Consider the following 26,860-nt stretch of genomic DNA (forward strand, 5'->3'; position numbering starts at 1 on the left):
ACACCTATACGGGGCCCTTCTGAAACCACTGGGTTAAACTGTAAGGAAGGCTCTTTCTGCCTATGAACCAAAGCCACGTCTCTCGTAATGTCCGATTCAAGCCTGTGCACAACCTGTCTGTGTTCATTTTTAAGTATTTCAAGAAGTGTTCAGCATCTCTAGTCTTCAGGAAAAGGCAAACTAAAACTGCCTTGAGACACCACGCCAGCCCCAGTCAGAATGGCTACCATCCAGATACCCAACAGATGTCGGAGAGGATGTGGAAAAAGAGGAGCCTTGGGTCACTGCTGATCCAAGTCCAAAGTGCAGACTGGTACAGCCAAATAGAACTACCATATGGCCCAGCTATACGACACCTAGGCACACACCAGAGAGACATTTGCACGTCCTGTGTATTGCTGCTCTCTTCATGACAGCAAGGACACGGAACCAGCCCGGATGTCTATTAACCAGTGAAGCATACAGAGACGGTATGGGCTATGGTTCAGCTGTAAAAAAAAAAAAAAACAAAATCATGACATTTGCAGAAAAATAGATGGACCTGGAGAGTATCTTAAGCGAAGTGATCCACACTCAGAAATAAACCAGGTATTCTTCCTCATAAGCAAGCCTCAGTCCATAATATGCACACGTACAAATATTTGGGGGGGAGGGGTCTATTCTAATTTTCAGGAAGGGGCCCAAGAGAGGGCAATACTGAGGGATTAGGACATAAGTCATGAAAGCGGATATGAAGTTGTTTTGTTTATGGTTTTTGAAGTTTTATCTCTGTCATAGTTTTTTTTTTTTCCCCCCCACTGTGGATTTGTACATTCAACTCTCTGTGTATTGAAGTAGCAAGCACGGTATATGCATTCTAAAAGATCTGGCATGCACGTTCTCTTGATGCAGGGGGTTGTGGAAGTTGGCTTTATTTTAATGTCACCAATCCTTAGTACAACATGAAGTAGCCATGGCCTGTCACTGATGCCTGACACATTGACATACTTAGAGGTGACTTTTTTTTTTTAAATTGTTCTGGGGATTTTTTATTGTAAAGATTTTCCCTATTTAAAACTATATCAAATCATTCAACCATGGTGTTATTTAATATGGAAATCGTATCATTATATGTAAATTATGGTTTAATGAAGAATTTGATATCATTTATGCCATTATTGGAGAAAAGGCCCCAGAAAATCTCCACGGTTTCACTTGAAGTGGAGATACTTTGGGACCAGGAGATGTGAACAAGTTGCCTCAGTGATGGAAAGGACTGAGCCCTACACCTTTGTGTCCCCTCTATCCCCCAGATCACACTTTCCATCCGCCCCAAAGGCAGACTGGGTGAGCTTCCTGCTTGCTTAAAGTGACGCATGCACTCTCTCATGGGTGCACCCTCAGACTGGAACTCGTTTCTTTTTCTTTTTTTAGCTTAATAAACCATTGCACTAAATTTACTCAATAAATAACCTCAGTGAAGAATAATATTTTCCAGGAGAACAGGCCCCAGCGCAGCTGCCAACACCCGTTTCTTGGGAGTGACTCCCTGGCTCTGCTTTTCTGAATTTTCCAGGCACAAAGGCTCCTCCTGTGAAATTATTGGTAATTTTAAATGAAATAATATTGACAGCAGTAGCTGATTTCATCAATGTAGGTTCTCTGCAAGATCAGTATGTGCTCTGAACTGCTGAGCCATCTCTCCAGTCCCTCAAAGCCCCTACACACACACACACACACACACACACACACACACACACACACACACACACTGAGACTTCTATTAAGAAATGACACTTCTCAGACTGCTAAATCTCCCTTCCACTGAGAGACTGGAGTTGAGGTTTGCCCTTAGAATGCAGACCTCAGGTTGCTGAATATAAGTGTTTGTTAACTTCTGCACTTTTCCTAGCTTCACTTCTGTTTAACTTAGCCCCAGGACACTCTCTTCCAGGGCTGGAGTAGGGTAGTCATGTGGTCCCTCCTTGCCAGGTTGCCTGCATGAAGTTCTAACATAAATACCAGGGCCGTCCTGCTGGCAGCCCTCTGCAATGGTTGGCCAGCACACAGCTCCATCTTTACGCCCACTTTCCCTGGCCCCTGTTACTGGGAAGCACTTTCCTGGGCCTGCAGCATCTCAGCTGGGCAAGGCTGGCAGACGTCCCCGCCTCCCTCCCGGGGGACCATCCTGGATCCCTCCCCGTGATGTCAGCGGAATCCTGAGCTGGATTGAGGGAAAGGCCCAGGATCTCCGTTAGAGGAGCCCAGATGGGGTGGACCCAGGGGTGGCCGCCCGGGGCCGAAGCTCCAGCCTCGCGTCCCCGGGCGCCGCCCCCGTGTCCCGCCCGCGCCACGCTCCGCCCCGGTCGCCTCTCGTCCCGCGTGGGAGCCGACCCGGCTCAGCCTGATTTACGGCTCTGCTGAAAACCGCTCGCTCGGCTCCCGCACCATCAGCACAGGCGGCTGCAGCGGCAGCAACAAGTCGGGTAAGTGGGCTCGGCTGGAGCCGTGCGCCCGCCCCCCCTGCCCCACGGATACGCAGGGAGCTGGCCCCTGTCGCGCAGCGTCACGGGGAGTCGGAATGGCCGGCTTTCCCGTAGCCACCTGCACGAACTCGCGTGAGCACGAATCCATGCAATCATCAGTCGGAGCGGGGGGCTAGGAAAGCGGGGACCCCAGGCAGGTTCTGCCCAGCTTGCCCAGCTCTGCACAGGAAATCGCAGCCCTTTTTGCTAACCTGTGTGTGCCCTGGGGTTTCCTCTGCGCGAATGGAAGCCTGGAGCTGGGGAGTGCGTGGTTATTCCATCTCCCCCATCCAAACATGCCTCTCTTCCTACTGCCGCTCTAGAAGCATCTCTTCCTATCCCTGCACCCCTTGCCAGCCTTTAGCCCCGGGCTGGGCCAGGGATTGCATCCTGTTAAACATCCCAGTTCGGTACAAGAAGGTTCCCCTTTGCTGAGATCCAGAGACTTAGTAACCTGGAAAATGCGCCTGCCTGGCCAACAGGGTTTCCGTCTCAGCTTCTGGATGCCACTGAGGGTGTAACACCGATTCTTCACCCTAAAATGTTATCCGGGCCCCTTCTTAGTGGGACCCAGTGCTCATGACCATTCTTGGAGGAAATGGGTACAGGGCCCCTTGCAAAATTGGGTTGTCATAGGGATCTGTGGCGAGGGCAAATTCATCAGAATTTGCAAAGGCAACAAGAACTTCCTATTTTTGGAGGAGTTATGCTGGCCGAGGTCCACCCGGTTCTAACACTCTAGAAGCTGTGCCAAAAACAGCATCATAGGCAAGGCAGATCCACCTAGAACGTTCTGTTATCAGCCATGGCCCCGTCTATATATCAAATGATATCTGACATTTTGGGTTCCCAGATTTCAGTCGTGTTGGGCCATTATTATTATATTAACACTTTGATTTTTGTCATCACACCAGTAATTAAAAATGTTTAAGTCATGGGCAGAAAAGGTGGCTCAGCAGGTAAAGGCATGTGTCACCAAGCTGGGTGACCGACCGGAGCTCACTCTCCAGGACACACATGGGGAAAGACGAGAACTCATTGAAGTTGTCCTCTGATCTACACACACACACACACACACACACACACACACACACACACAGAGAGAGAGAGAGAGAGACAGAGACAGAGAGAGAGACAGAGACAGAGACAGAGAGACACACACAGAGTGAGACAGAGAGACAGAGACAAATAAGGAAATTTTATTTAAAATAAAAATTAAATACTAAGTAAAAATGTGAGGTTGAATTTTTTATTTCAGCTTGTGTGCTTAAAGCCAACTTGAGAAAAGATTGCCAAGCTTGCTCTCTTAAGACCTGTTTGTCTGGGACACATTTCCATGTAGTATTCCAAATTCAGGAGGACAGAAAACCTGAGTTCTGTTTCTGGAGCACTCTCTTCCCTTCTTGGGGCCCTGTCACTTCTCCTCCCTGCTCCGTTTTTTTTTTTTTTTTCATCTGTCTAAGAGTGTTAGCCACCTTGACTCAGCTAGGTTGGAGCTGGATTAGAAATGTTTCTGCCTCTGTAGGCCCTGCCCTCTGTAACCTGCAGTGATCCTGTGCGGCCGAAGAGGGTGGATGTGGCCGCATTTGGCATACGGGTTTAGGCTTGAATTTCAGCATAAAAATCAACTCTAAATACTAAATGCAATAGTTGCTTAAAGCCCAAGAAGCTTGAACTGGTATAGTCACTATGGCAATTGGCATGGGGATTTCTCAGGAAACTGAAATAGAAATATCATATGGCCCAGCTATACCATGCCTGGGCATAAACCCAAGGGGCTCTATATCCTAGTACAGAGATGCTCACCCAAATTTATTACTGCAGTGTTCACAACAGCCAAGCCTTGGAACCAGCTCAGGTAGCCATCAACATAAGCGTTGAGAAAGGAAGTAGGGTGCAAATACAAAATGGAATTTGACTTAGCGATTGAGAAAATTAAAAGTCTGACATTTTCGGGAAAACGAGTGGGACTGGGCAATGTGTTAAATGAAATAAGTGAGACTCTGGAGACAAGTAGTGTGTTTTCTCTCAAACAAGGATCTTAGAATTTAACGTGTGTGTGTGTGTGTGTGTGTGTGTGTGTGTGTGTGTGTGTCATGAAATAAGGATAAAAGGACTTCTCAAGGAAAGAGAGAGGAGTTCATCTCCAATACATGTGACTTGAAAGTGGTGGGATATTGGGACAGGAGGAAAGGGAACCCTCTGGAAGGTCAGGCGATGTAGGAGGGCACTGGGGGAGAGGACCAATAGGAACAAAATAAACACAAAAAGCCCCCAAGAAACAGTTACTTGATTGATACTAACAAGCTAATTAAAAACAAAAAGCTAGCGCCTCTCTGGAAAGGGGCAGCCATCTTTGTCAGTTGGAGTCACTTCAGAAGCTTTTGACAGACACATAAATGGCTGTCTTCTCCCCCTCCCAGGACTTTCAGAGTGATGCAACAGAGGACTTTTGAGGAAAGCCGGTACCGTTGGCAGGACTCGCTGGAGAATGTCGCTGTGTGCCTGCCATTCCGCTGCCCGAGGTGTGGGGACCATACCAGGTTTAGAAGCTTGTCGTCCTTGAGGGCCCATCTGGAATTCAGTCACAGCTACGAGGAGCGGACCCTCCTGACGAAATGCAGCCTCCTGCCGTCTCTCAAGGACCCAGAGCTAGTCAGGTGCGCAGAACTCCCGAAGCAGGGAAAACTGCTCCGGGGCCACGCAAAGGTGACCAAGCAGAAGCCAAGCTATGTTAACTTGTACAGCATCTCCCACGGGCACTCCAAGGACCCGAAGCCCTTTGAGATGGTGGCAGAGAGGCCCGTGTCCTATGTGCAGACCTACACGGCCGTGGACATCCGGGCTGACTCTCTGGAAGCTCCTCGCTCGAGCCCCGGACTTCCCACCCCTGACACCAAAGCTGCTTTCGAGGCCCACGTCCGAGAAAAGTTCAATCGCATGGTAGAGGCGGTGGACAGGACCATCGAGAAGAGAATCGATAAACTCACCAAAGAGTTGGCCCAGAAAACCGCCGAACTGTTGGAGGTCCGGGCAGCCTTCGTGCAGCTGACGCAGAAGAAGCAGGAAGTTCAGAGGCGAGAACGGGCCCTGAACAGACAGGTGGACGTGGCCGTGGAAATGATCGCCGTGCTGAAACAGCGCCTGACAGAATCCGAGGAGGAGCTCCTGAGGAAAGAGGAGTAAGTGCTGCTGAAACTGGATGCTAACCCCTGCTTGGGGGACCCTCCCTCCCCAAGTTACAAGCAGATGTTCATTGCCGTGTGTCACTGGCACATGTCTTGGCTGCATTGGTTCCTTACTGGTTCACTTGTGCCAGGACGCAGAAAACCTTGGCTTTATTCACCTTCTGTGGAGATGGTGGGCAACCTGGCATCATTAACCTAATTAATATCTAACTCCTGGTTACCTTGGAAACTCAGATGGATGACGTTAGAAGGATAGCACAGCTGGTTTGTAAACCTGCGCCCACGGCGTGCGAGGGTCCACTGATGTGTGTAGATTACATAGTCAAGAATAGTCAAGAATGAGATGAGGGCTTGTTATAATATAAAATATGTTCCAAGGTACTCTTGGCTTGTTTGCTCGAGATACTTTTCTTTCTTAAATTATACTAACTAAAACATCCAGGGAAACTGCCTACTAAAGAGAGCTCCGTTTGCTATCGCTAAATATTTACGTTCCCATTGAAAGGATGCCCAGGTATTGTTTAGTCATGCTAGACATTTTAAAAATTTAGGTAGTTAGGGTGACTTTGAATCAGCTATTGTATTAGTTCATCTACACTGCCGGGACAAAATGCCTGGCGAAAGCAGTTTAAGGAAGGGAGAGTTTAGTGTGGCTCACAGTTCAAGGTCACAGTTCATTATGTCTGGGAAGTCATGGTGGAAATATGAGGTAGCTGGTGATGTTGCATGTATAGTCAAAGAGCAGAGAAATGAGCATTGATGTTCAGTTTGCATTCTTCTTTTTATTCAGCCCTGGACCCAGCCGGTGAGATTATGTCTCATAGTTAATTAGCTTGAGTCTTCCTGACTGTGATTAATTTTAATTGTCCACTGGCTCCAGTTTAAAATCATCTGGAAACAAGAGTCTCAGTGAGATTGACTGGTGGGCGTGTCTGTGGGGGGATTGTCTTAATTACTTCAATTGATGTGGAAGAACCTCTCCCACAGTGGGTGGCTCCATTCCCTACGCAGGGCGTCCCACACAGGCTGTGTGTGTTCAGTGCAGGGGGGGGGGGCTGGGCACAAAGAGGCATGCATGTCTCCATCTTCTCTCTGCTCCTGACTGGATATGACTAGCTGCTTCACGCTCCTGCCACAGTGGCTTTCTTGATGTGTTGGACTTGTGACCTGGGGTTGTGATCTGTATAAATCCTTCCTCCCTTAAGTGACATTTTTCTTTTCTAAAATCACAGCACCAGAAAGGCAAATAGGACAGCAGCTCGGGTAAAACGTTCTGGTAAGAGCTTCAGGGATGCACCATGAAGTGTGTTTCGTGGTCATTCTAAACCGCATCCAGCTGACAATCAAACCTGAGCGTCCACAAGTCTTTTTTCGTGCTTAGGAAAGTGATCTCTGATGGATACATCATTTTTGTTGCCGTGTTTTGGCCTCCGAGTGCTTCCTGGGAGGAAGTAGGCATTTGGGTCCACAGAGGCGACCCAGATGACCTACCCTGCGATGCTGTAAGGTGGAGCTGGGGAAGTTCTAAGAGTAAAACCTGGGCTGACTTCCTGATGCTTTTGTTTGATTTAGTAGCTATAAATTAAAAGGGCCGCAGATTATTGCATTTCTTAGTTTAGGGTTTATAATTTGCTCATAGTACAAATAATAACGGATATGGGTTTGGGGCTAGTGGCTGCATAGATGTGGGTTGACGGCTAATAGAAGGTGGTTCCTGTGGTCAGATGTCTGCTATTGTCAAAGATTCACTTTCATATGAGAGGGTGGACTCAACCAGCGATTTAGTCCTCGAAAGAGTAGATTAATGCCTGGGTAGGCAGACACTTATTTGGTGGAGTGTTTGCCTGCCTTGCGCAAAGCCATAGGCTTGACTGCCAGCACTTATTAAACCGTATGGTGGTGCACACCTGTAATCCTATAATCCAGCACTAGGAAGGAAAGGCAGGAAGATCAGGAGTTCAAGGGAGTCATCCTCAGCTCCCTTGGGGCTTGAAAGCCAGCCTAGGCATCTCGAGACCCTTTCTCAACATTAATTAATTAGTTAATCAGTAAGTAACTGTGGTCCATCTGTGGGTAGAGAGTGGTGGTTTCCGTTCATCTGGAACTGCCACCTGAACAGAGGCTCGTGAAACAAAGCATCCCGCCAGATGGAGGGGTGCCTGTTCTCTCTCCTCTCCGAGCCCACCCCTACCCAGCCTCAGGAGAAAGCGTTCCTCCCAGGCCTATCTCGTGTGTGCACACTACTGTTATAACTCAAGCACACACTCATAAGGTTCCTCTAGATGGAACCCTGACACCTGCCGCTGTTCCCCTGGACCTTACAGGTGCTTGTGATTTCACGTGGTCTGCCTTTAGGGTGTCTTGTGCTTTCACGTGGCCTGCCTCTCAGGTGTCTTTTGTACAGTACGCAGAGTTCCACCCTTCCTGCAGGCTGTTGTATGGTACGGCTACGTTGTTGCTGCTTTAAACAATGCACTATTGAATGCACCGCTTTGCTAGAACTAAATGTCCCGTTGTAGCCGATTTCTCGTGACATCTTTGTCCACATTCGTGTGAGTTATACTCTGGCAATCCTTTTATCTGTTGTCAGGAACTGATGCCAGAGACTCGTGTTTGCTAAAGATGCATATGACCACTGAGCTACGGCCTTGGCATCATTGACTTTTAATATGTCATGTTTGGGATAAAAAAAGGGGAGGAATATTTAGTTTAAAAAGAAAAAAAACCAACTTGGAATAAAAATATAGAGACATTGCCTTAAACTTTGAAACACAAAGTCATCATTTTTCTCAGCTTCCATGTGAGGCCATCTTAACAGTTTCTGTATCCATGCCTTAAATAAGCACATTCTCTGTACATGAACTGGAACTGAAAGGGTCTTGTTCTTCGAGAGGACACTGAATCTCTTGGGCAAAGTGCAACAAAGATAAAGACAGTCCCCTCTGTCCCTCAGTATCTGCAGATCCTGGTCCCTGCCCTGCCCCCACCCCCACTCCGCCATCTGAATGGGAACACACAGACAGCTGCCCTTCAGCCATATCAGTGTATCCCAACCAAGTTGGTTTGATTGTGTTTGCCTGGCTGGGTCCCTTCCCATGGTACCGTTCTCCCAGAGGACTATATCTCCCAGAGACATGGCCTTTCTGATAGGAAAGACCCCTCCCAGCCAAGGAAACCTCCAGATAATTCCTAGTAGATGTCCCATTGGGAGCTCTCCAGGCTCTAGGGTCTAGGCTAAAAGTTCATTTCTGTGCAATTATAGGTTTTTACTGTCCTACTTCAGATTCACTTAAATCTGGGTAAACTTTAAAATTCAGAGAGCGGATTTCATCAAGACAAACGAACGTGTATAAAAAGCAAATGTAATTAGCCTCTCAACTGCCTTTCATTGAAACGGAAATTAATAGCTCCAGGGAGAGCTGGACAACGGTACTATATCCCTGCAATCAGAGCACTTGGAAGGCTGACGCCAAGGATTGCCTCGAAAACCCAAGGCTAGTCTGGGTGCCCTGGTTAGCTTTAACTGAAACTTGACACATGCTAGAATCATCTGGGAAAGGAGTCTCAGGTGAGCGGTTGCCTAGATCAGGTTGGCCTGTGGGCATGCCTGGGTGACTATCTTGATTGTTAACTGATGTATGAGGTCCTAGCCCACTGTGAGTGGCACCATTCCCTAGGTTGATAAACCCGAACTCTGTAAGGATAACTGAGTATAAACCTGCACGCCTGCCAGCAGCATCCTTTGTGGTTCCTGTCGTGCTTCTTTGGCGGTGAATTGAGTTCCTTGTTTGGGGGGTCATGCTCTGTGGAGTAGGACACAGGTCTGCCTTCAGGATTCTGCCTTGATTTCCCTTGGTGATGGACTGTGATGTGGAATCATAAACGGAATGAACCCAAGTTGCTTTTTGATCAAAATATTCTATGACAGCAACGGAAAGAAAACTAGAATGAGTTTCAGGCCAACCTGGGCTCCAGAATGAGGCCCTGTTCAAAAGTCTAGTAAACTCAAAACCAAACCAAACAAGCAAAGCCCTGGAGCCACCTCCAAGCTGCATGAATCCAGCTCCCAGCAATGACACAGTCCTTCACGGACTGAGTAGGTCACCTTTGGGGCGGTTGCCCTTCACCCCCTTGGCAGGGTCTACAAGCTCTGCAGTGCAGATCGGAGAAAAGAATCTTCTCGTCACCCTCTCAAAGTCAGTGTGACTTTAAAAGCCCGGGAGATGGGAGATGCGTTTACTTATTGACAAGCAGTCTTAGCTGTGCGGTAGCCCCGTCTCTAATCAGGTAAATCAATCCAGGCCACCTTGCAGTAAGGGATCCCTAACCAGAACAATGGGGCTAGATATAACTTCTGTGAGTTTCTTGGCAATACGGTAACACCAAATTTGTTACACGCTTTCAGCCTGTATGTTTGGAACATGCTACTGGGCTATTTTTGATGTGCCTAGTGTGGTGCTAGGGATGTCTGGAGAGCATAAGATTCATATTTTTCTCTAAATGCAGAAAGTAGGAAGCATATCCAGAAGCAGATCCTGTATGAACACAGGGGCAGGACTTTGTTTTATATATAGACTTATATATGCATATATATATATACACTTATATAATATATATGTGTGTGTGTGTAGTGTGTGTATGTGCACGCACACACACAACTGTACTCTTTTTCTTCAGGAACTGTTTTAAAGCTATCCCTTACTGGTCTGGAACTTGCCAAATAGGGTAAGCTGAGCCTCAAGGAGTCGCCTTTCTTCTCTCTCATTACAAGCAAGTGCTACCATACCCATCTTTTTTGTTTGTGTGTGTGTGTTTTGAGACAGGGTTTCTCTGTGGCTTTGAAGACTGTCCTGGAACTAGCTCTTGTAGACCAGGCTGGCCTTGAACTCACAGAGATCTGCCTGCCTCTTGCCTCCTGAGTGCTGGGATTAATGGTGTGTTCCACCACTGCCCGACCATACCCATCTTTTTAAAAAGTGAGTTTCAGGGATCAAATTCGGAAATTCAGGTTTTCATGTTTGCAAGGCAAGCCCTTTACTCACTGAAGTATCTCCTCAGCCCTCCCCCTCATTCCTTTTTGTTTGTGTGTTTTTTGAGACAGGGTTTTTCTGTGTAGTCTTGACTGTCCAGGAAGTCACTGTGTAGACCAGGCTGGCCTCAAACTCAGAGATCCACTTGCCTCTGCCTCCCAAGTTTAAAGGCATATACCACCACTGCCCTCCTCCTCCTCCTCCTCCTCCTTCTCCTCCTCTTGCTCCTCCTCCTCCTCCTCCTCCTCCTCCTCCTCCTCTTCCTCTTCTTTTTGTATTTTTTTAAACCCAGGGCTTTGTTGAGTAGCTTTAACCCCTTGGTGCTGAGATGACAAGTGTGTGTGCCACCATGCTTGACGACAGGGCAGCTTAGCAATGCCTAAGTGGAGGCCACAATTTTAAGCTAAAAAGACATTGAAGAGTAGACCCTTCCACCTAGAGAGCCTATGAGAAGGGAAGGGAGATGAGGCGTTCTTTTGCTGTGTCAGGCAGGGGCCAGTGACATTGGAAACCAGAGTCCCTAAATGCACCCTGTGATTGGTGATTTTGGACCTGGAAGGTGCCCTGTGCCTCCTTCAGAGGGACACTTTTCTTTTTCTTCAGTTAAAGAAAAAAAGCCTGAGAGCCAAGAAGTGACTTGCCTAGGAACAGATCCCGTAACAAAGCTGAGTGTGAAACCCAGTTGCCCCATCTTCCTGCCGAGGTTCACTGTGTCCTTGCTAGACTTCTGACGATGTGAGATTTATCCAACGCCTCGGGACTTATATAATCCCAAGCGTGGCCCATTTTGGAATCGCTCGCTTCTCAGCTATTTTGAGACGGCTGTAGCGGTGACATCATTTATTTTCTGATATGAATAAAGAGAGAGTCAGCTGGCATTGGAGGTGTCGGAGGCAGGAGCCTGGTGGTATTGCTGCAGGGTGATGATGCTAAGTTTCTGGAATACCCAGCTCAGAGCTTCCAGCTAGGCTCTCCAGATGCCCTCACCCAGTCAGGGTGGGGCATATGCCACTGTCAGCCTGGAATGGAGTTGGGGGCCTCTGATTCCGTCCCTGCTTTCCACCTGTACTTTCTAAGCTCAAGTAGACAGACCCCTTTGCGGCTTCCCTCCGTCACTTGCTGTGTTTCCAGTCGAGAGCCCTGCAGGAGATGGATATTTCCAAGAGAGCCTGATAAGTGTCAGGCTCTGTTTCAGGGTCTGGGCATACAGTGGCAAGCAAGGTGACGTCCCTACTCTCGGGGAACCGATCAACCAGAGAGAAAATGATAGAAACCCGATCCTAAGAGGGCAGTCTGAGTCAGCGACACCCATTTCCGTGTGGAATGTGGACCTTACACAGGCAAGCTTGGGGGGTGGGAAAGTGGCTCAAGGTCAGAGAGCACTTGCAGTACAAACCCTGAGGACCACGTCCCCAGAAGCCACATTAAAAGCTAAGTGTGGCTGGCTGCACACGTGCCTGTTACCACACTGCTGCTGGGCTTGCTGGCCACCTCCCTGGCTCCAGCTTCAGCGAGAGACCCTGTCTCAAGGGAATAAGGTGGAGCATAAGAGTGGGAAGCCCACAGTCAGCCTTTGGCCTCCATGCATGCTCAGGCATGCGCACATATGCTACACACACATGCACAAGGGCAAAATTGAATATTTATCGATGCTATTCCCATTTGGGGATCAGCTACCACAGTGAGTGGACAACATAGTGTCTCTGCCAGTTCTCATCTTGGAAGGTGGCCGAAAGACGTCTCTCAAGAAGGAGAGGTCACGGGGGCAAGGAGGGATCTGTGGGCTTCCCACAGTTGGTCCATTTCTAAGATTTATTTGTTGTTAATTGATGAGTGTTGGCCTGCACGTGTGGTGTATCTGCGTCATGTGGGCTCAGTGCCTGCGGAGGTCAGAAGAGAGAGACACCTGCCACCCCCAGGACTGGAGCTGCAGGTGGCTGTCAGTCCACCTCCATGTGGGTGTTGGCTGCCAAACCCAGGTCCTCTGCAAGAGCAGCCCTCGCTCTTTTCCCCTGAGTCATCTCTCCAGCCCTTAATTCAGTTTCTATAGGTGATCTCTGTTGCTTTCAGACATACAGACTGAAGCAGAATGAACAGGACGTGAAACGGGCTTTCTTAGGTGTAGTACATGGGGGACAATCTAGAAATATAGGAAAAAACTTCAGGTTCTGCCTTCCTCTCCGTTTTCCTCCTCGTTTCTCTCCTTGCCTGAGTAATTTCAGCGGTAGTATTAATCTGATTAGAATCGATAAATTAATTCAATTTTCTAGTTAGAAAAACTTAAAAATATTGTGTGTGTGTGTGTGTGTGTGTGTGTGTGAGAGAGAGAGAGAGAGAGAGGTACATGCTTTTGTGGATGTATGTAATTGTATGTGTGCATGTGAGTCTAGAGAGGCCAATGTTGGGTGTCTTCCTTTAGCATTCTCTACCTTGTCTTTTAAGACAGGGTCTCTCCATGAACCTGAAACTCATTGTTTGGATAGAAGCCCTTTCTTGGGGGGGGGGCAGAGTCTGGAGTGAGGCACCTTCCAGTGGTGGGGGCTGGGTTGGAACTTCCACCCGAACACTCATCAGTCCCGCTAGGCTGACTGGCCAGTGAGCTCTAGGGATTCTTCTGTCTCTATTCTGCTCAGCACTGATGTTGCAGATGTGCTACCAAGTCAGCTTTTACGTGGGTTTGGGGGGGATCTGAGCTCAGGTCCTCATGCTTGCAACAGGCATTTTACCCCCTGAGATATCTCCCCCAACTTAATGAAGAACATACTTGTTTATCTGAAAGCCAGAAAAAAAAAAATAAAGAAAAAAAAAAGAAAAAGAAAGGTGGGGCAAAAGGCCACAAAACCAGAGAGTAGCCGGTTTCACGATCGCGTGACTCCTGTGGAGTGCGGGGCTATGCTCTGGCTTCTGAGCTTGCAGCTCGATTCCTGGTGCCTAGAAGGGGGGACTCTTGCTTCTCAGTTTGCCCCATAGCTGACATTACAGGCCATCTGAGGTGCTGTGATCACTAGTGGGGCTATTTTTAGATGGAGGTATTTTTATCATTTCATATACTCTAGAAAGGGCTCATGGATCAGTCATGTAAAATGACACTTAATATTTATTTATTTATTATGTATACAATATTCTTTCTATGAGTATGCCTGCAGGCCAGAAGAGGGCACCAGACCTCATTACTGATGATTGTGAGCACCATGTGGTTGCTGGGAATTGAACTCAGGACCTTAGGAAGAGCAGGCAATGCTCTTAACCTCTGAGCCATCTCTCAAAATGACACTTAAATGAAGCAATCGAGGCTTCCTTTGGGAAGGGGAAGCCAGCCAGCCGAAAGTACTTTTTAAGAGTTGAAGAAGGGAACCCGTTGTCCATCCCACCCTACTCCTCTCGGAGGTGTCTGTTGTTTGTTTTTTTTGCGTATGGCCCAAGACTGGTCTCGAAAAGAACAAAGGAACCCAAGGGTCTTTCTGTTGGCTGTATGCTCAGCTAGAGCTGTGGTTGTACATTTTGTATGCCATTAAGGATCTGTGAGGTCTCTGTTATCTCCTAGACCTCCGCGGACTCCACACGGTGGTGGTTAATCTTCATGATCAGCCTTATGGGATTTAGAATCACCATGGAAACAAATCTCTGGGCGCATCTGTGAGGGATTATCTCAATTAGGGTCTATGAGTGGAAAGATCTACATGTGGGCAATAGAGTTCTATAGGCTGGGGTCCTGAACTGAATGGAAAGGAGAAAGTGAGCTGAGGACCAGCAGGAGTCCCTCTGCGCTTCCTAACCATGGATGCCATGGACCAGCTGCGCCTCGAGTCTCTGAGCCAAAATAAGTGTTTTCTGCATTAAGGTGCTTTCATAACTTTTTTTTATAAAATAAAAAAAAATCACAGCAAGGCGAGTAACTAAAATGCCCCCCAAGTCAGTGATTTTATGATGAAGTGGCTAAGCCCCACGACTGGTCTGTGGTGTGTTCCCTGACCGGCTAAAGGGTTATTGTGGGAGTCCATAGCCATCTGTCACTATGCTTGGGGGTGTGTCTGGGAATGGGTCCTCCAGGGAGAGCGTTCAGACAGGGGACTAGGGAGAGATTCTGACTGAGAGAACAGCATGTCACAAGGCGAGACTCTGACTGGTGCTGGGATGAAGAAAGTTAGAAAGATAAGAGATGGTTTTTGATGCCAAGCTGTAATCGGTGATACATTGCCCCTCCTTTAAGAAATGCAGTTCAGTGAATGCAAATTGTGAATATCATAATACATTATTGTTCGCTCTGTCAGTCTCCCCACCCTGCCGTGTGTGTGTGTGTGTGTGTGTGTGTGTGTGTGTGTGTGTTCAGCCTTGGGTGTACTTCCTTAGGTGTCATCGACCTTGTTTTATTTGAGGCAGTCTCTCATTGGTCTTGGATTCACTACCTGGTCTAGGATGGTGGACAAACCATTCCTTATAGATCCAGTGGCCTCTGTCTGTCTCCGCCTCTCCAGCGCTGTCATTATAAGTGGGAGCCACCACACACAGCTAATGTTACTCACTGAGCCATTCCTCACCACCTCTGTCACTTTCTAAATTTGCCGATCACATGACAGGCCATTTTGATTTCTCCAAGGTTAGCTGCCTTTAACTCATCTCCAAAGAAGTAATCTGGGGGCTTCAATCTCTAATAACGCAAATATAGCGGGTTGGTGAGATGACTCAGTAAATTAAGGGGATTTGTTACCAAGCCTGGAGACCTGAGTTTGAACCCCAGAATCCACGTGACAGGGAGAACTCACTGCTGTGTATTGTCGTCTGACCTCCACATATGCACTGTAGCGTGTGCATGCCTGCTTGTGAGAGTGTGCATTGTGCGCATGTGTGTGCATGCCTGTGCATGTGTGTGCACACACACACACTAAACAAATTCAGAAATAAATAAAACTAATGTTCTTCAGGCTGCAGAGTTTATGGCTGTCCTATAAATGAGCAAATGCATGAGTAAGCAATTTTTTTTTTCCTCATTAAATTTCTGGCTGCATAGACAGGACTCCCCCCCCCCCCCATGCCTTTCTCGGTTGTGTTGGTTTCAAAATGCCTTTGGGTCCTGGGGCTGAATCAAGAGTCCCGGGGCTGCAAATCGCTCTGCATAGAAATGAGCTTCCATGGCAATTTCTTACACTGTAGCTGGTATTTTTCCCCTTCAGGAGTCAGATCTTGCTTTTAATAGACATTTTCATAAAATCGTGGATTTAATAATACTTTACTCTTCTTTAAAAAAAAATAAGTGATAAGTCAATGATAGGACAGGAAGTGACTTAGGAGTGCTTTAAGAGATTGTGTCCCCCTGTACCCTGACTGAATTCCTCTAAGGCTGGCCCTTGTCTTTGCCTCTGGCCTTCCATAGCTTCTTCACACAGTGTTCTAACTCAGCAGGGCCATAACCTAAATTAAAACCATGACCAGGCTTCACTATTGTGTGAGATTATGTCATGTTCTTTTTCTCAGCCAATAAATCTTGGTTGTTGGCTATTTCAGGATCTACCCTTGTAATGTCTGCCTTAACCACCGCACAAAATGTATTTCTGTTAGCACAAACCACAGGTCTTATGAAACAATAACTATTCCCCCCCCCCAGACAATTTAGTAAGAAGAGGGATATTGTTTTAAATGTCGCACAAATGCTGCTTTACTTTTAACGTTTTATTCATTATTATTACTGTGTGTGTGGATGGTGGCGTGAAGGTCAAAGGACAACCTTTGGAAGCTGGGGTTCTCCTTTTTTGTGGGTCCTGGAGACTAAACTAGGGTGCAGGCTCCTCCTACAAGCTCTCCTACCCACCCAGCCTTCTCACCCACCCTGTGAATACTTCTAATATCTAGCTTCTCCGAGAACAGCTAGACTTTTGCAGTTCTACATTTTATTGTTTGGATGGAAATATGTGAAAGACGTGTGGGATTACACAGAGACCCAGTGAGACAGCTGAGGGGCATTTTAATATTTCCAGACGACCGCAGATGATACTATGCCAAAACTCAACAAGTGGCTGTTTCTAAAAGACCAACTACTCTGTGGAATCAGAAGCCAGATCATGAACATTTTGTGCTCTTACCTTGAGGTCCCTTGTTCTCTTGGGTACCTTGAGCACGTGTTTTATGGTCTGGTATATAATTACCAAAGACGCTATAAAGGAAATACTGTTAGCTTCTTCCCCATGCGGTAGGCACCTCCCGCCTTTTCTTGTTTTAGTTTTGAGGCAGAGTCTCGTGTAGCCCAGGCTGGCCCTGAACTCACTAGGTAGTTGAGGATGACCTTGAACTTCTAGTCCTCCTTCCTCCAGCTTCCAAATACTGGGCTCATGGGCAGGCACCATGGTACCCAGTTTGTATGGTTCTGGGCATCAAACCCAGGGAAACTCTAGAGACTGAGCTACTGCCTTGGCGCTAACCTTCCGTCTTCCCTATCCAGACACCCCCTACCATCCCCTAGGGAAATAAAGGGGTGGGTCTCAGTGCTCTGTAGTCTCTCACGCCATTTTTCCTAAGTCTGGAGTCTGAGTCTCTTTCTCTACACACACATCCTGGCACTGGCTTAGATCCATCTGCATACATCTGGTTTACAATTCCCAGGTGTCTCTGTGGCTTCTTCCTCAGGACTTCCTTCAGGTGTGTCCACCTAAAAGGTTGATTTTGACTTTGCTTTCTGAAACATCGCCCCCAACCCCGAGTCACTTTGTCACCTTGAGCCTAGTTTCAATGTTGTTAACCTACCTTCGGATGTACGCCCTTATTTCGGCATTCGGTGACTGTCTCCCTCTGTTAAGACGCAATCTCATTCCTTTTGTCGTTGCCATGGCCCTCACCACTGATGTCGGTGTCCGTCAGTAGGCAATGGACGAGTGACTTCCAATGTTTCTTTGTGTTGTGTCCTTACAGAGAAGTTGTCACATTCAACCATTTCCTGGAAGCAGCTGCCGAGAAGGAGGTTCAAGGGAAAGCAAGGCTCCAGGACTTCATTGAGAACCTGCTGCAGCGGGTAGAGTTGGCGGAAAAGCAGTTGGAGTACTATCAAAGCCAGCAGGCCTCGGGCTTCAGCCGGGACGCTAGCGAGCACGTGGTAAGTCCAGCCCAGCCATCCTCCGACCATAGCCCCCTGAGTCCAGTAGGAATGGATCCAGAAGGAACTAAGATAGAAGAGAGGGGAGCTGTGGGAGTCATAAGGGCTTCCTAGGTGTCACGTTAAGTCCTGGACCAGGTCGTGCCTCTGCCTGACTGGTACAGGGCTCCAGGGAGAAAGCTAAGTCTGGGGCACACACTCACCTGCTCCTCATTGACCTCCATTCCAAGATAATTGTTAAACATATTTTTAACTTGTAAAATAACAAAGCTGGAAATATCCAAGTTCCAGTCTTAGTTTCCAGATAGATCAGAAGGTATTTCATCAAGGCAATATTTTGAGGATTACCATTTCAGGAAATCAAGATCCAGCCGTACACACTCAACTTTCTTGACAAGGGAGGAAGATGCTCGTCAACAATACTCACGGGTAAACCTTGCTTTGAGTGGCTATTCAAAAAGAATCCATGGCAGGTGATAGGTGTTGCTATACTGTGTCACCCAGGGCCTTCAGAGGCTTAAGAAGTCCCTGTGGGTGTTAGGGTTCCAGGAGTCGTTAAGAGACTTGATCAAGACTCCTGCCTTCTGAAGGGCAATGGGATGTCTGATCACTCTCCAGGCAGGGCAAGTGGATGCTCAGATCTGCCTGCTGGACAGTTCAACTTTCGAAAAATGGAAAGATAAATAAAATAAAATATAAAACAATATAAAACCAGATCCCCTCCAACACACTCAGGCCTCCTCCTTTCTATATTCCTGTGCTCATGCCCTTGGCTCAGCTTGTTTTCCCAGGTTGAAAATCAAGTCTTTTGAGAGGCATAGCAATAATTATTTCACATAATATAATCTTGTAATTAAAAGTTGAATTTTTCCTTTCTCTTCTGGTCAAATATACACATGCAACATATTTATACTTACACAGATATATACACACACATTAAACATATGCAAAGTCACATAGTATACACACATACATATTTTATAAATATATATGTATTTACACAATGTACACAAACAGACTCATTCATACATAGTAGGAAATTAAGTATTTATGTTTGTCTCTTTTATGGTTCAACCACGTGGTCTCCTTTAAGCCAGCTGGCTCAGCCTAAGGAAGCATTGGCTAATCCGAATGCTATTAAGTGCAGTTGAGATTGTAATGAGCAATTTAGGCATGAGAGCTGTGTGACTAGCATGATCAGGCTGTAGTGAGAGAAACGGCCTAATTGTTGTGGATTGGAGCTCTGACCTTGGGGAGACCCAGAGCAAGGGATTATTTCAGAAGGGGTTAGGCACATGTTTTCGTAGCTCATCCTCTTTTCTTTGTTTCTTCTCAACCTTTTCTAGGGTCAAGTTGGGCAGTCTACAGACCCTACAATGGATTCTCTCTCTCTCTCTCTCTCTCTCTCTCTCTCTCTCTCTCTCTCTCTCTCTCTGTCTCTCTCCCCCTCTCCCTCATTGTAGGCATATGCATCTGCCTATAAAATGAGGAACTCTGCCTTTACTATAGAAAGAGAACTCTGCTCTCCCACACTCTCTGCGACTATGGAGTGTCATAGAATATTATTTTAACTGGGCAAAGAGGTGTCACATTTGTTTATGCTGTGTGATACTACTTTAACTATATGAAGATGTGTTACATTTGTTCCTGTTGCTTTTGTTAACTATGTAAAGATGTGTCGCAGATGCATTAATTAAATACAATTAACTTGGACTGAGAGTGGCAGAGTTAGCAACTGGTTGACAGGAAGTAGCAGGGAGGAGCTTAGCTTGTTGTTGTTGTTGTTATTGTTACTGCTGTGGCATTGTGGCAGTTGGAATGGCTTGCTTCTGGGAGCACCAGCAAAGAGAGGAAGTTAGCCAGTTGCTGTTCTAACTCTCTGAGTTCACAGGTTTTAACCCTAACCTTGGAATCTGAGTTTTATTAGGTCAACAGAGATTTAGTAAGAACTACCTTTAGTGGCTGTGACAGAACCCTCGTCTGGGGAAACACAGAATCCCCCCCCAGGCTATAGCTTAGCAGCCTGCTGCTATTGGCTTAATGCGCAACCACTGGACGGAAGGTAAAACAGCCATGGAGATGCAGTAACTTGGATGTGCTCAGGAAGAACGCTGGATCAGATATTTGGCACAGTTTCGCGGGTCGCAGAGCACCCATCTGACCCAGGCTTCTGGAGTCACCCAGAATAGTTACTTCCTCGGTGACAGCAGGACAGGCAACCATCCTGCCTGAATCTCCCCCTTCTCATCCCTTCCTCCTAGCACCTCCACGTCCCTCCTCCAGAGTGACTAGGAAGATTGGCCCCCCAGTCCTGCTCTCACCCCTCGTTACAGAGGACACACTGTGGACCCACCCACATCTCCCCCGCTATCCACTCCTCTTCCTCTTCCCTGCGAAGCACTCCTGAGAGAAGAGCAATTCTTACCATGCTAAGAGGCTTGCCTCCCCTAGAAGGTGACTATTAGTGTTGTGTCCTTCTGTGCCAGGGGAAACTTCCTTCCCCTCGCCTTTGGTGCTTTTTCTGAAACAATGTTTGGCATCCTGCATCTTTCCCTGAATCCCCTTGAGCATTTATGTTCTCTTTCACCTGGCTGATTTCTAAAAATACAGTATGCTTACTCAGATACTTTATCTTTGTGCTCTAAAAAAAAAAATGCTGTCAAATCAGACGCAAAGTGACCTAATATCCCATCTGCCAAAATCCGTTCTCAGAACCACTCAGATAGGGGATCGGGAAACAGCTTGGATAATCTTGTTTTAAGTACTGTTTCCTCCAGGCTGCTAATTGAGGACTAGCAGTAATTCATTTAACATCTATTTATTGAGGGCACAGTGCTCATGAGGTGCCAATGCCATGAGCAAGACCAGCAAGGTCCTTTTTATGTTACGTGGTGGGGACAGTGAGCAAATCAACAATGGCACTCTTGCATGGTGGTGGCTGCTGCAAAGGTGTGAAGTGCTCGGGTTGGAGGGATGCATTGGGGCGAGGGGCAGGAGAGCTCTACCCTGCACCGTGGCCTGGATAATGTGAGAATACAGCTCTGTGGAAAGTCAGAGCAGGATGCTCTAGGCAAGGACACTGTGGTATGATGCTAGGAAGGAGCGAGCTTGGCATGGTTGAGTGGTAGGAGGCAAAGTTGCCAGTCACAGTGTGTGTGTGTGTGTGTGTGTGTCTGTGTGTGTGTGTGTGTGTGTGTCTGTGTGTGTGTGTGTGTCGGGAAGTTTAAGTCCATTCCCAGTGCACCGGGAAGCTATGGAGAGGCTTCCAGCGTGGAAGGGCATCAGAATGAGAGATGCTAGGAGGCTGTTATGATTGGAGGCGAGAGGTGGTGGCTGGGAGGGAGCAGCAGAGGAGTACAGAGGTAATAGCTTGGGGAGTAGAGCTGAGGAGGTCAGTGGGTGCTGCTGGACGCCGAGAGGATCAGGGGATGTAATTGGAGACTGCACTTTCATTTCCCAGTCACTCAGACCTGAATAATCACATAGAAACTATATCAATTCCAACACTGTTTGGCCAACAGCTCAGGTGTATTTCTAGCTAGGTCTTATATCTTAAATTAACCCACTTCTATTAATCTGTATATTGCCATGAGGCTGTAGCTTACTGGTTAGGTTCTGGCATCTTTCTCCTTTGGGAGCTACATGGTGTCTCCCTGGCTCCACCTTCTTTCTCCCGACATTCAGTTTAGTTTTCCCGCCTAGTTATATTCTGCCCTGCCATAGGCCAAAGGAGCTTCTTTATTAACCAAGGGTCATAAAACATATCCAGAGCATACAGAGGATCACATCAAGGAGAACAGGGGGATCAGGAACGAACTGCTGGAGGATAACCTGAGGAGGTGGCCTGAAACAATGTGAGACCGAATCCTCCACCGATATCGAACGTGTCGTAATCCCCCTGTCCCGAATCCCAAGGAGGCCTTCCTCCCATAGTTTCTCCATCGTTCTCCTTTTGGAATCTGCCTAAAGATGTGGCCCGGCTTCATCCTAGTGAGAACAGCTTGAGGGAGGTTGGGAACCTAGGGCTGGCAATACCCTGGGCTTCCCCATATGCGGAATGATGATATCTGGGTCACAATATGATAATCATCTATTTGTACTGCCAAAGAAGGCACTCTGAGCCCAGCCACAGAGCGCAGCCAGATATTGGATTGCATGGGCTATTAGGAACGGACATCATCTCGATGGTAGATGGCCTTGGAGACATTTGTGGGGTTGGTCTTCATATGTTCTCAGTTTAGAAATGATATATTTCGGAAATAACATTTGACGCTCATTTCCTCTCCGTTGGTACTCTGTGACTGGCTAGCTACAGCTGTACTGAATCAGCTGCAAATACAACCAGATCCTGAGAAATAATAACCCATTGTGCTGGGTTTTAAAGACATGGTTTTTTTTTCTGACCTGGATTTATTGGGGAGCTTTTTTAATTTTAGTTTTCATTTTTATTTTTATTTTTTGGAAAGTTTTGAAATATTCTGATACGCACACCTTAGAAAACCGAGATAGGTGTCCACAGAGGCCGACTAGGTATGTCAAGCTGGGACACTCTTGTTCTTGGATGCAATGCTCCCTAGGTAATGCCACCACCTAGTTACAGATTTTCTTAATGATAATAGTGCGTCTTAAAGAAGACAGAGTTTAAAACGCTGTCCAGGAGCTGAGAAGAGTCGGTAGATGAAGTGTTTGCTATGCAGTCAAGGGGGTTTGAGTTCAGATCCCCAGGGCAGACATAAGAAGTGGAGCGTGGCTCTGTGTGCCTGTAACCCTAGGACTGCAGAAGTGATGTTTCGGGAGACAGGCAGATCCCTGGGACTTACTGGCCACCAGCCTACGTGACAACAATACGCTACAGGTACAGCGAGAGACCCTGTCTTGAGAGACTAGGGTGGAGATTAACATAGGAAGACATCCAGTGTCTTTCTCTAAATGCTGTGGGCCCCCACGGGATATTCCATTCACTAGCCCCCCACCACATGCACATACAGGCACCACACCCAGCCTTTAAGTGAACTAATGTTTTCTCTCTTTTGTTTCCCATCAGCTCACAGACATCTCATCGAATAGGAAGCCCAGATGTCTGTACGTATGTCTTTGTTTATACTTGGGCCGTGGGATCATGTTTACACTGTATGCTTTCCTATTGCACTGGATGTCGATGAGTGGATTTCTCAAGCCAGTTGTGTTTGAGAAGGTAGCTGTCCACACATGGAGTTTTAAAGGCTTACCTGGACATTTGCCTGCAGGCCTGTGACACTTTTAAAAAGCTAGCAGCTGCTCAGCAAGTGATGCTATAGCAACACTGGAGTGATACTCCCAGGACTTAGCTACTGTATCTTTTCCTTACTAATATTTTATATATATATACACACACACACACACACATATATATCACATATATAACATTTTAATGTGAATATAGTATATTACTACTCTATTGCACTATTTCTATAAATCACATACTTTAAATATATTGACACCATCTTTTTTTTAAATATTTATTTATTTATTATGTATACAATATTCTGTCTGCGTGTATGCCTGCAGGCCAGAAGAGGGCACCAGATCTCATTACAGATGGTTGTGAGCCACCATGTGGTTGCTGGGAATTGAACTCAGGACCTTTGGAAGAGCAGGCAATGCTCTTAACCACTGAGCCATCTCTCCAGTCCCCGACACCATCTTTTGCTGAGTCTCCTGGTGGTCACCTAAAGCGTTATGAGATATGAGTTTGCAACCTGCAGGTCTGCATAGCATTCCGGAAGTCATTTACATTTTCTGTGCCTGTTTCATCATTAATAGTAGAGTTAGTAATATAGTAATATCTCCCTGGGATTTAGCATCACTCAGTCACAGGGACCGTGGGGAATTAAAATATCAGTATCTGTGACTTATCTTCAGCGGGAGCATGGTTCGCCATGGTGGACAGCAGTGGTTAGTTATGCTGCTTTTAAGGGATAAAGAAGCCTCTCCCTATGTGTCCCTCTCCTCCACCCTTCTAGAATCCGAGGGCACCCACATTCTGTGTGCAACCACCCAGAGCTGAGGGCCCATTTCCATCTAAGAGGGAGGAGCTACCTGAAGAAAGTCAAGGATGAAAGAGCCGGGATGCAGCCTGCCAAGGCCATTCACGAACAGGCTGAGTCTCCGAGAGAATTCTTCAGACCAGCTAAAAAGGGGGAGCATCTGGGCCTGAGCCGGAAAGGCAACTTCAGGCCCAAAATGGCGAAGAAAAAGCCTACAGCCATCGTGAATATTATCTAGAGCGTGGATGGTTCAGATGCATCACCTTGGGGCTTGGGGAATGATGTTCCAGGGACCAACAGGGTTGTCCTTTGGGGCACATTGCCATAGGAAGACATAGCAGAGCAAGGAACACATAGGGACACCCTGATTAACCAGAACTTAACAAAGGGGGTCTCCGAGAACCAAGATTGTATTTCAATCTACCTTAAGTGCAAGCAAGGCAAAAACTAAGAAATAATTAAAGCAAAACTTGAAGCGCTTTTGTCCTCTAGTTCTTGTAAACATGAATTTGTAACTTCTAAAATAATTGGCCCAGTTTCTACCTGGGCTTCTATGCAGTGGTCATTAGTACTTGGGCCACTCAAGATGCCGGGCTCTGATGTCTGCTGCTCTCTGAATTATGAGGCAAGGAATGGGACTGTGAAGTTCCTCTACTTCTTAAAATAATATATATTATTATTGTTGTTGTTTAGAGACAGGGCATTGTTCTGTTATATAGCCCTGGCTGGCTTGGAACTTGATATATACCAGGCTGGCTTTGAACTTGCAGTAATCCTCCTGCCTCTGCCTCCCGAGGGCTGGGACTGCAGGTGTGTGCCACCACACCCAGCTAGGGGGTGTAAATCTGGTGAGAGCAGTGAAATAAGAGGTTTTTTGTTCTTGTTTGTGTTTAGACACAACTTTGATCCATTTGAAAGTCTCTATAAGAAAAGTTCCGGTTACCCTTGAGAGTTCTGGTTAATCAAGACTTTAATCTCCTGGGTGGCTTACCGGGAGGGTTCAGTTAGACCTCAGCTCTCACTTTGCCAGATGGCCTTTAGGTTTGTTTGATTCAGATCTGGGGTCCTTCAGAGCATAGTCGTTCCTATTTGGGCACACCCTACCTGCCTCTTTGGCTAAGCACGCCACACCCTCAGAGCTGTCTGCCAGCCTCTGTCTAGATAGCTGCTAAAACCCTTGGGGTCAGCAGCATCACTGATGTGGTACCCAAGTGCTTGAAGTGCCCGAGGAGAGCTCATTCAGTGTGCCGGGAGCACCCTGGGCGTGCTGCAGGGACGCCCAGCTTCCGCTACCACCTGCTTTCCCGGAAGGACCACTGGCTTGCTATCTGCTAACTGTGAGCGAGCATGCCTTTCTCTTTGGTGTCTTCTTTCCCCACCCAGAAGCTCACTTCACCTCCTGTAGCTTCCAGGACTAACGTCCACGTTCCTACCTGTCAGCCACACACCTAGGGTGTTCATGGTGTGCTGCATTCTATTGTAATTTTAGGGAAAAAGAGGATGTATGTGGGATCTGACCTTTGACACCATCCTTCCCAGATGGTATCGTCCCCTTAAAAGAACTCTCCAGAATCTCCTCTCTTTAAATTCTCTTCTGGAGGGAATTTTCATATTTTTCCTTAAACTGCACAGTACCATCAGGTCTCCAGAGTGTACACATGCTGACATCCTTCCTAAAACAGGGATAATGTTGTCCATGATTATATAAATATATAAAACATACACAATATATATATATGTCAAGTATATTAATAATTTATTTTTAAATACTCATGGAAAAAGTGTGTGCTTGTGGTGGGTGGCTTTAAAACTATATAGCTTTGTTTCTGTGAATCGGATTCTTTTGCTTTACCAGTTAAAACCGTAACCTAGGTAACACTAGTAGAATTACTGTTGTGGCAACAAGCACCCGAGTGGCATCCCGTTAAAACATAGACACTAAAGCAGTGGCTTAGGATGCCAGTGAACTGAAAAGGAGAGCTCATCGTTTTCCGGTATTTCGAGCCCGTCCTCAGGGGAAGGCTGGTGTCTGAGTCTCCATTGACTTCTGACTGCTGGGGGCAGGATCTTCTGTGTGGTGCCTAGGCGGACGCCAAGTAGGGGAAAGAACACAGCTGTAGGTATCACTGTTGAGGCTGACGTTGTGGAAGTGGTGAGGTTATCGTTTATTTGGGGGAAGAAACCCCCTCCATAGTTATTTAGCATTGGCGTTTATGTCATGGTTGCATTTTAGCTTTCTCCACGCTGAAAATGTGACTGGGTGATTGTATTATTGCATGGCCCCCTGTCCCGTAGTGTGTGCTCCACAGCGACTGCTTGGTTTCGAAGCTAGTGTAGCCAGATTTGTTTCCCATTTTATTTAAACGAATTCATTTTTGGTGGGTTTTGTTTTTAACATGCCTAGAAGGAATGGCAGCCCTCTCTAACAGTGATACACATTCATCTTTGAAAAGCACCATCATGTATCTACTCTGTAGACGTTACACAAGATAAATAGCTTTGAGATCTAATTACTAAATTAAAAAAAATCTTTTAAGTTTCAACTGGATTCTGACCCCCATACAAGGAAATGTACTAAGTTCAGTAGACTTCCTAGAGACATAAATCTGCTGTTGAAGTATGGGAACTGGCTTACAGAACAGATCATTCACTCCACCATGGCCAAGTTCCATTTATGTGTTATTTTCAGATTTTTTTTGTCCCCTGAGGCAATCAACCTTAGAGTTGAGGCAGTGGCTTTCTGAATAAATCACCAAAGTTTTTGAGAAACCATACTCAAGTTTTCACTAAAGTAGAAATTGAATTTTATTATTTATTTTGGAAGGAGAAAGGATCTGTTGAACTGTTCTTTCCTCTCATCCCTCCCCCGCCCCCAAACTAAAACAGATTCTTATCTGTAAGTGTTGCTGGCTTGGATGCTGTATTCCAGTATTCTGCAGGGCCAGTTAATTGTATAGAAGTTAGAATATTTCTGTTCCCAGGATGGAAAAAAAGGAAGTTTTTAGATTATGAAATATTATGATAATAAAGC

At 46.6% G+C, this 26,860-nt stretch overlaps 1 protein-coding gene across 1 annotated transcript; it reads left to right on the plus strand.

Moving 5' to 3' along the window:
- Positions 1-2,227: 2,227 nt before the first annotated feature.
- Znf365 (zinc finger protein 365) lies at positions 2,228-26,821 on the plus strand. Its single transcript, XM_050139486.1, has 5 exons — positions 2,228-2,465; positions 4,928-5,686; positions 17,623-17,803; positions 22,848-22,885; positions 23,806-26,821. The coding sequence occupies exons 2-5, from the start codon at positions 4,941-4,943 to the stop codon at positions 24,065-24,067; spliced, it is 1,227 nt and encodes a 408-aa protein (XP_049995443.1). The 5' UTR covers positions 2,228-2,465; positions 4,928-4,940; the 3' UTR covers positions 24,068-26,821.
- Positions 26,822-26,860: the final 39 nt, after the last annotated feature.

The sequence above is a fragment of the Alexandromys fortis genome, unplaced genomic scaffold (genome assembly GCF_014885135.2).
Source record: "Alexandromys fortis isolate MF-2015 unplaced genomic scaffold, M_Fortis_MF-2015_v1.1 scaffold_9, whole genome shotgun sequence".
Taxonomy (NCBI): domain Eukaryota; kingdom Metazoa; phylum Chordata; class Mammalia; order Rodentia; family Cricetidae; genus Alexandromys; species Alexandromys fortis.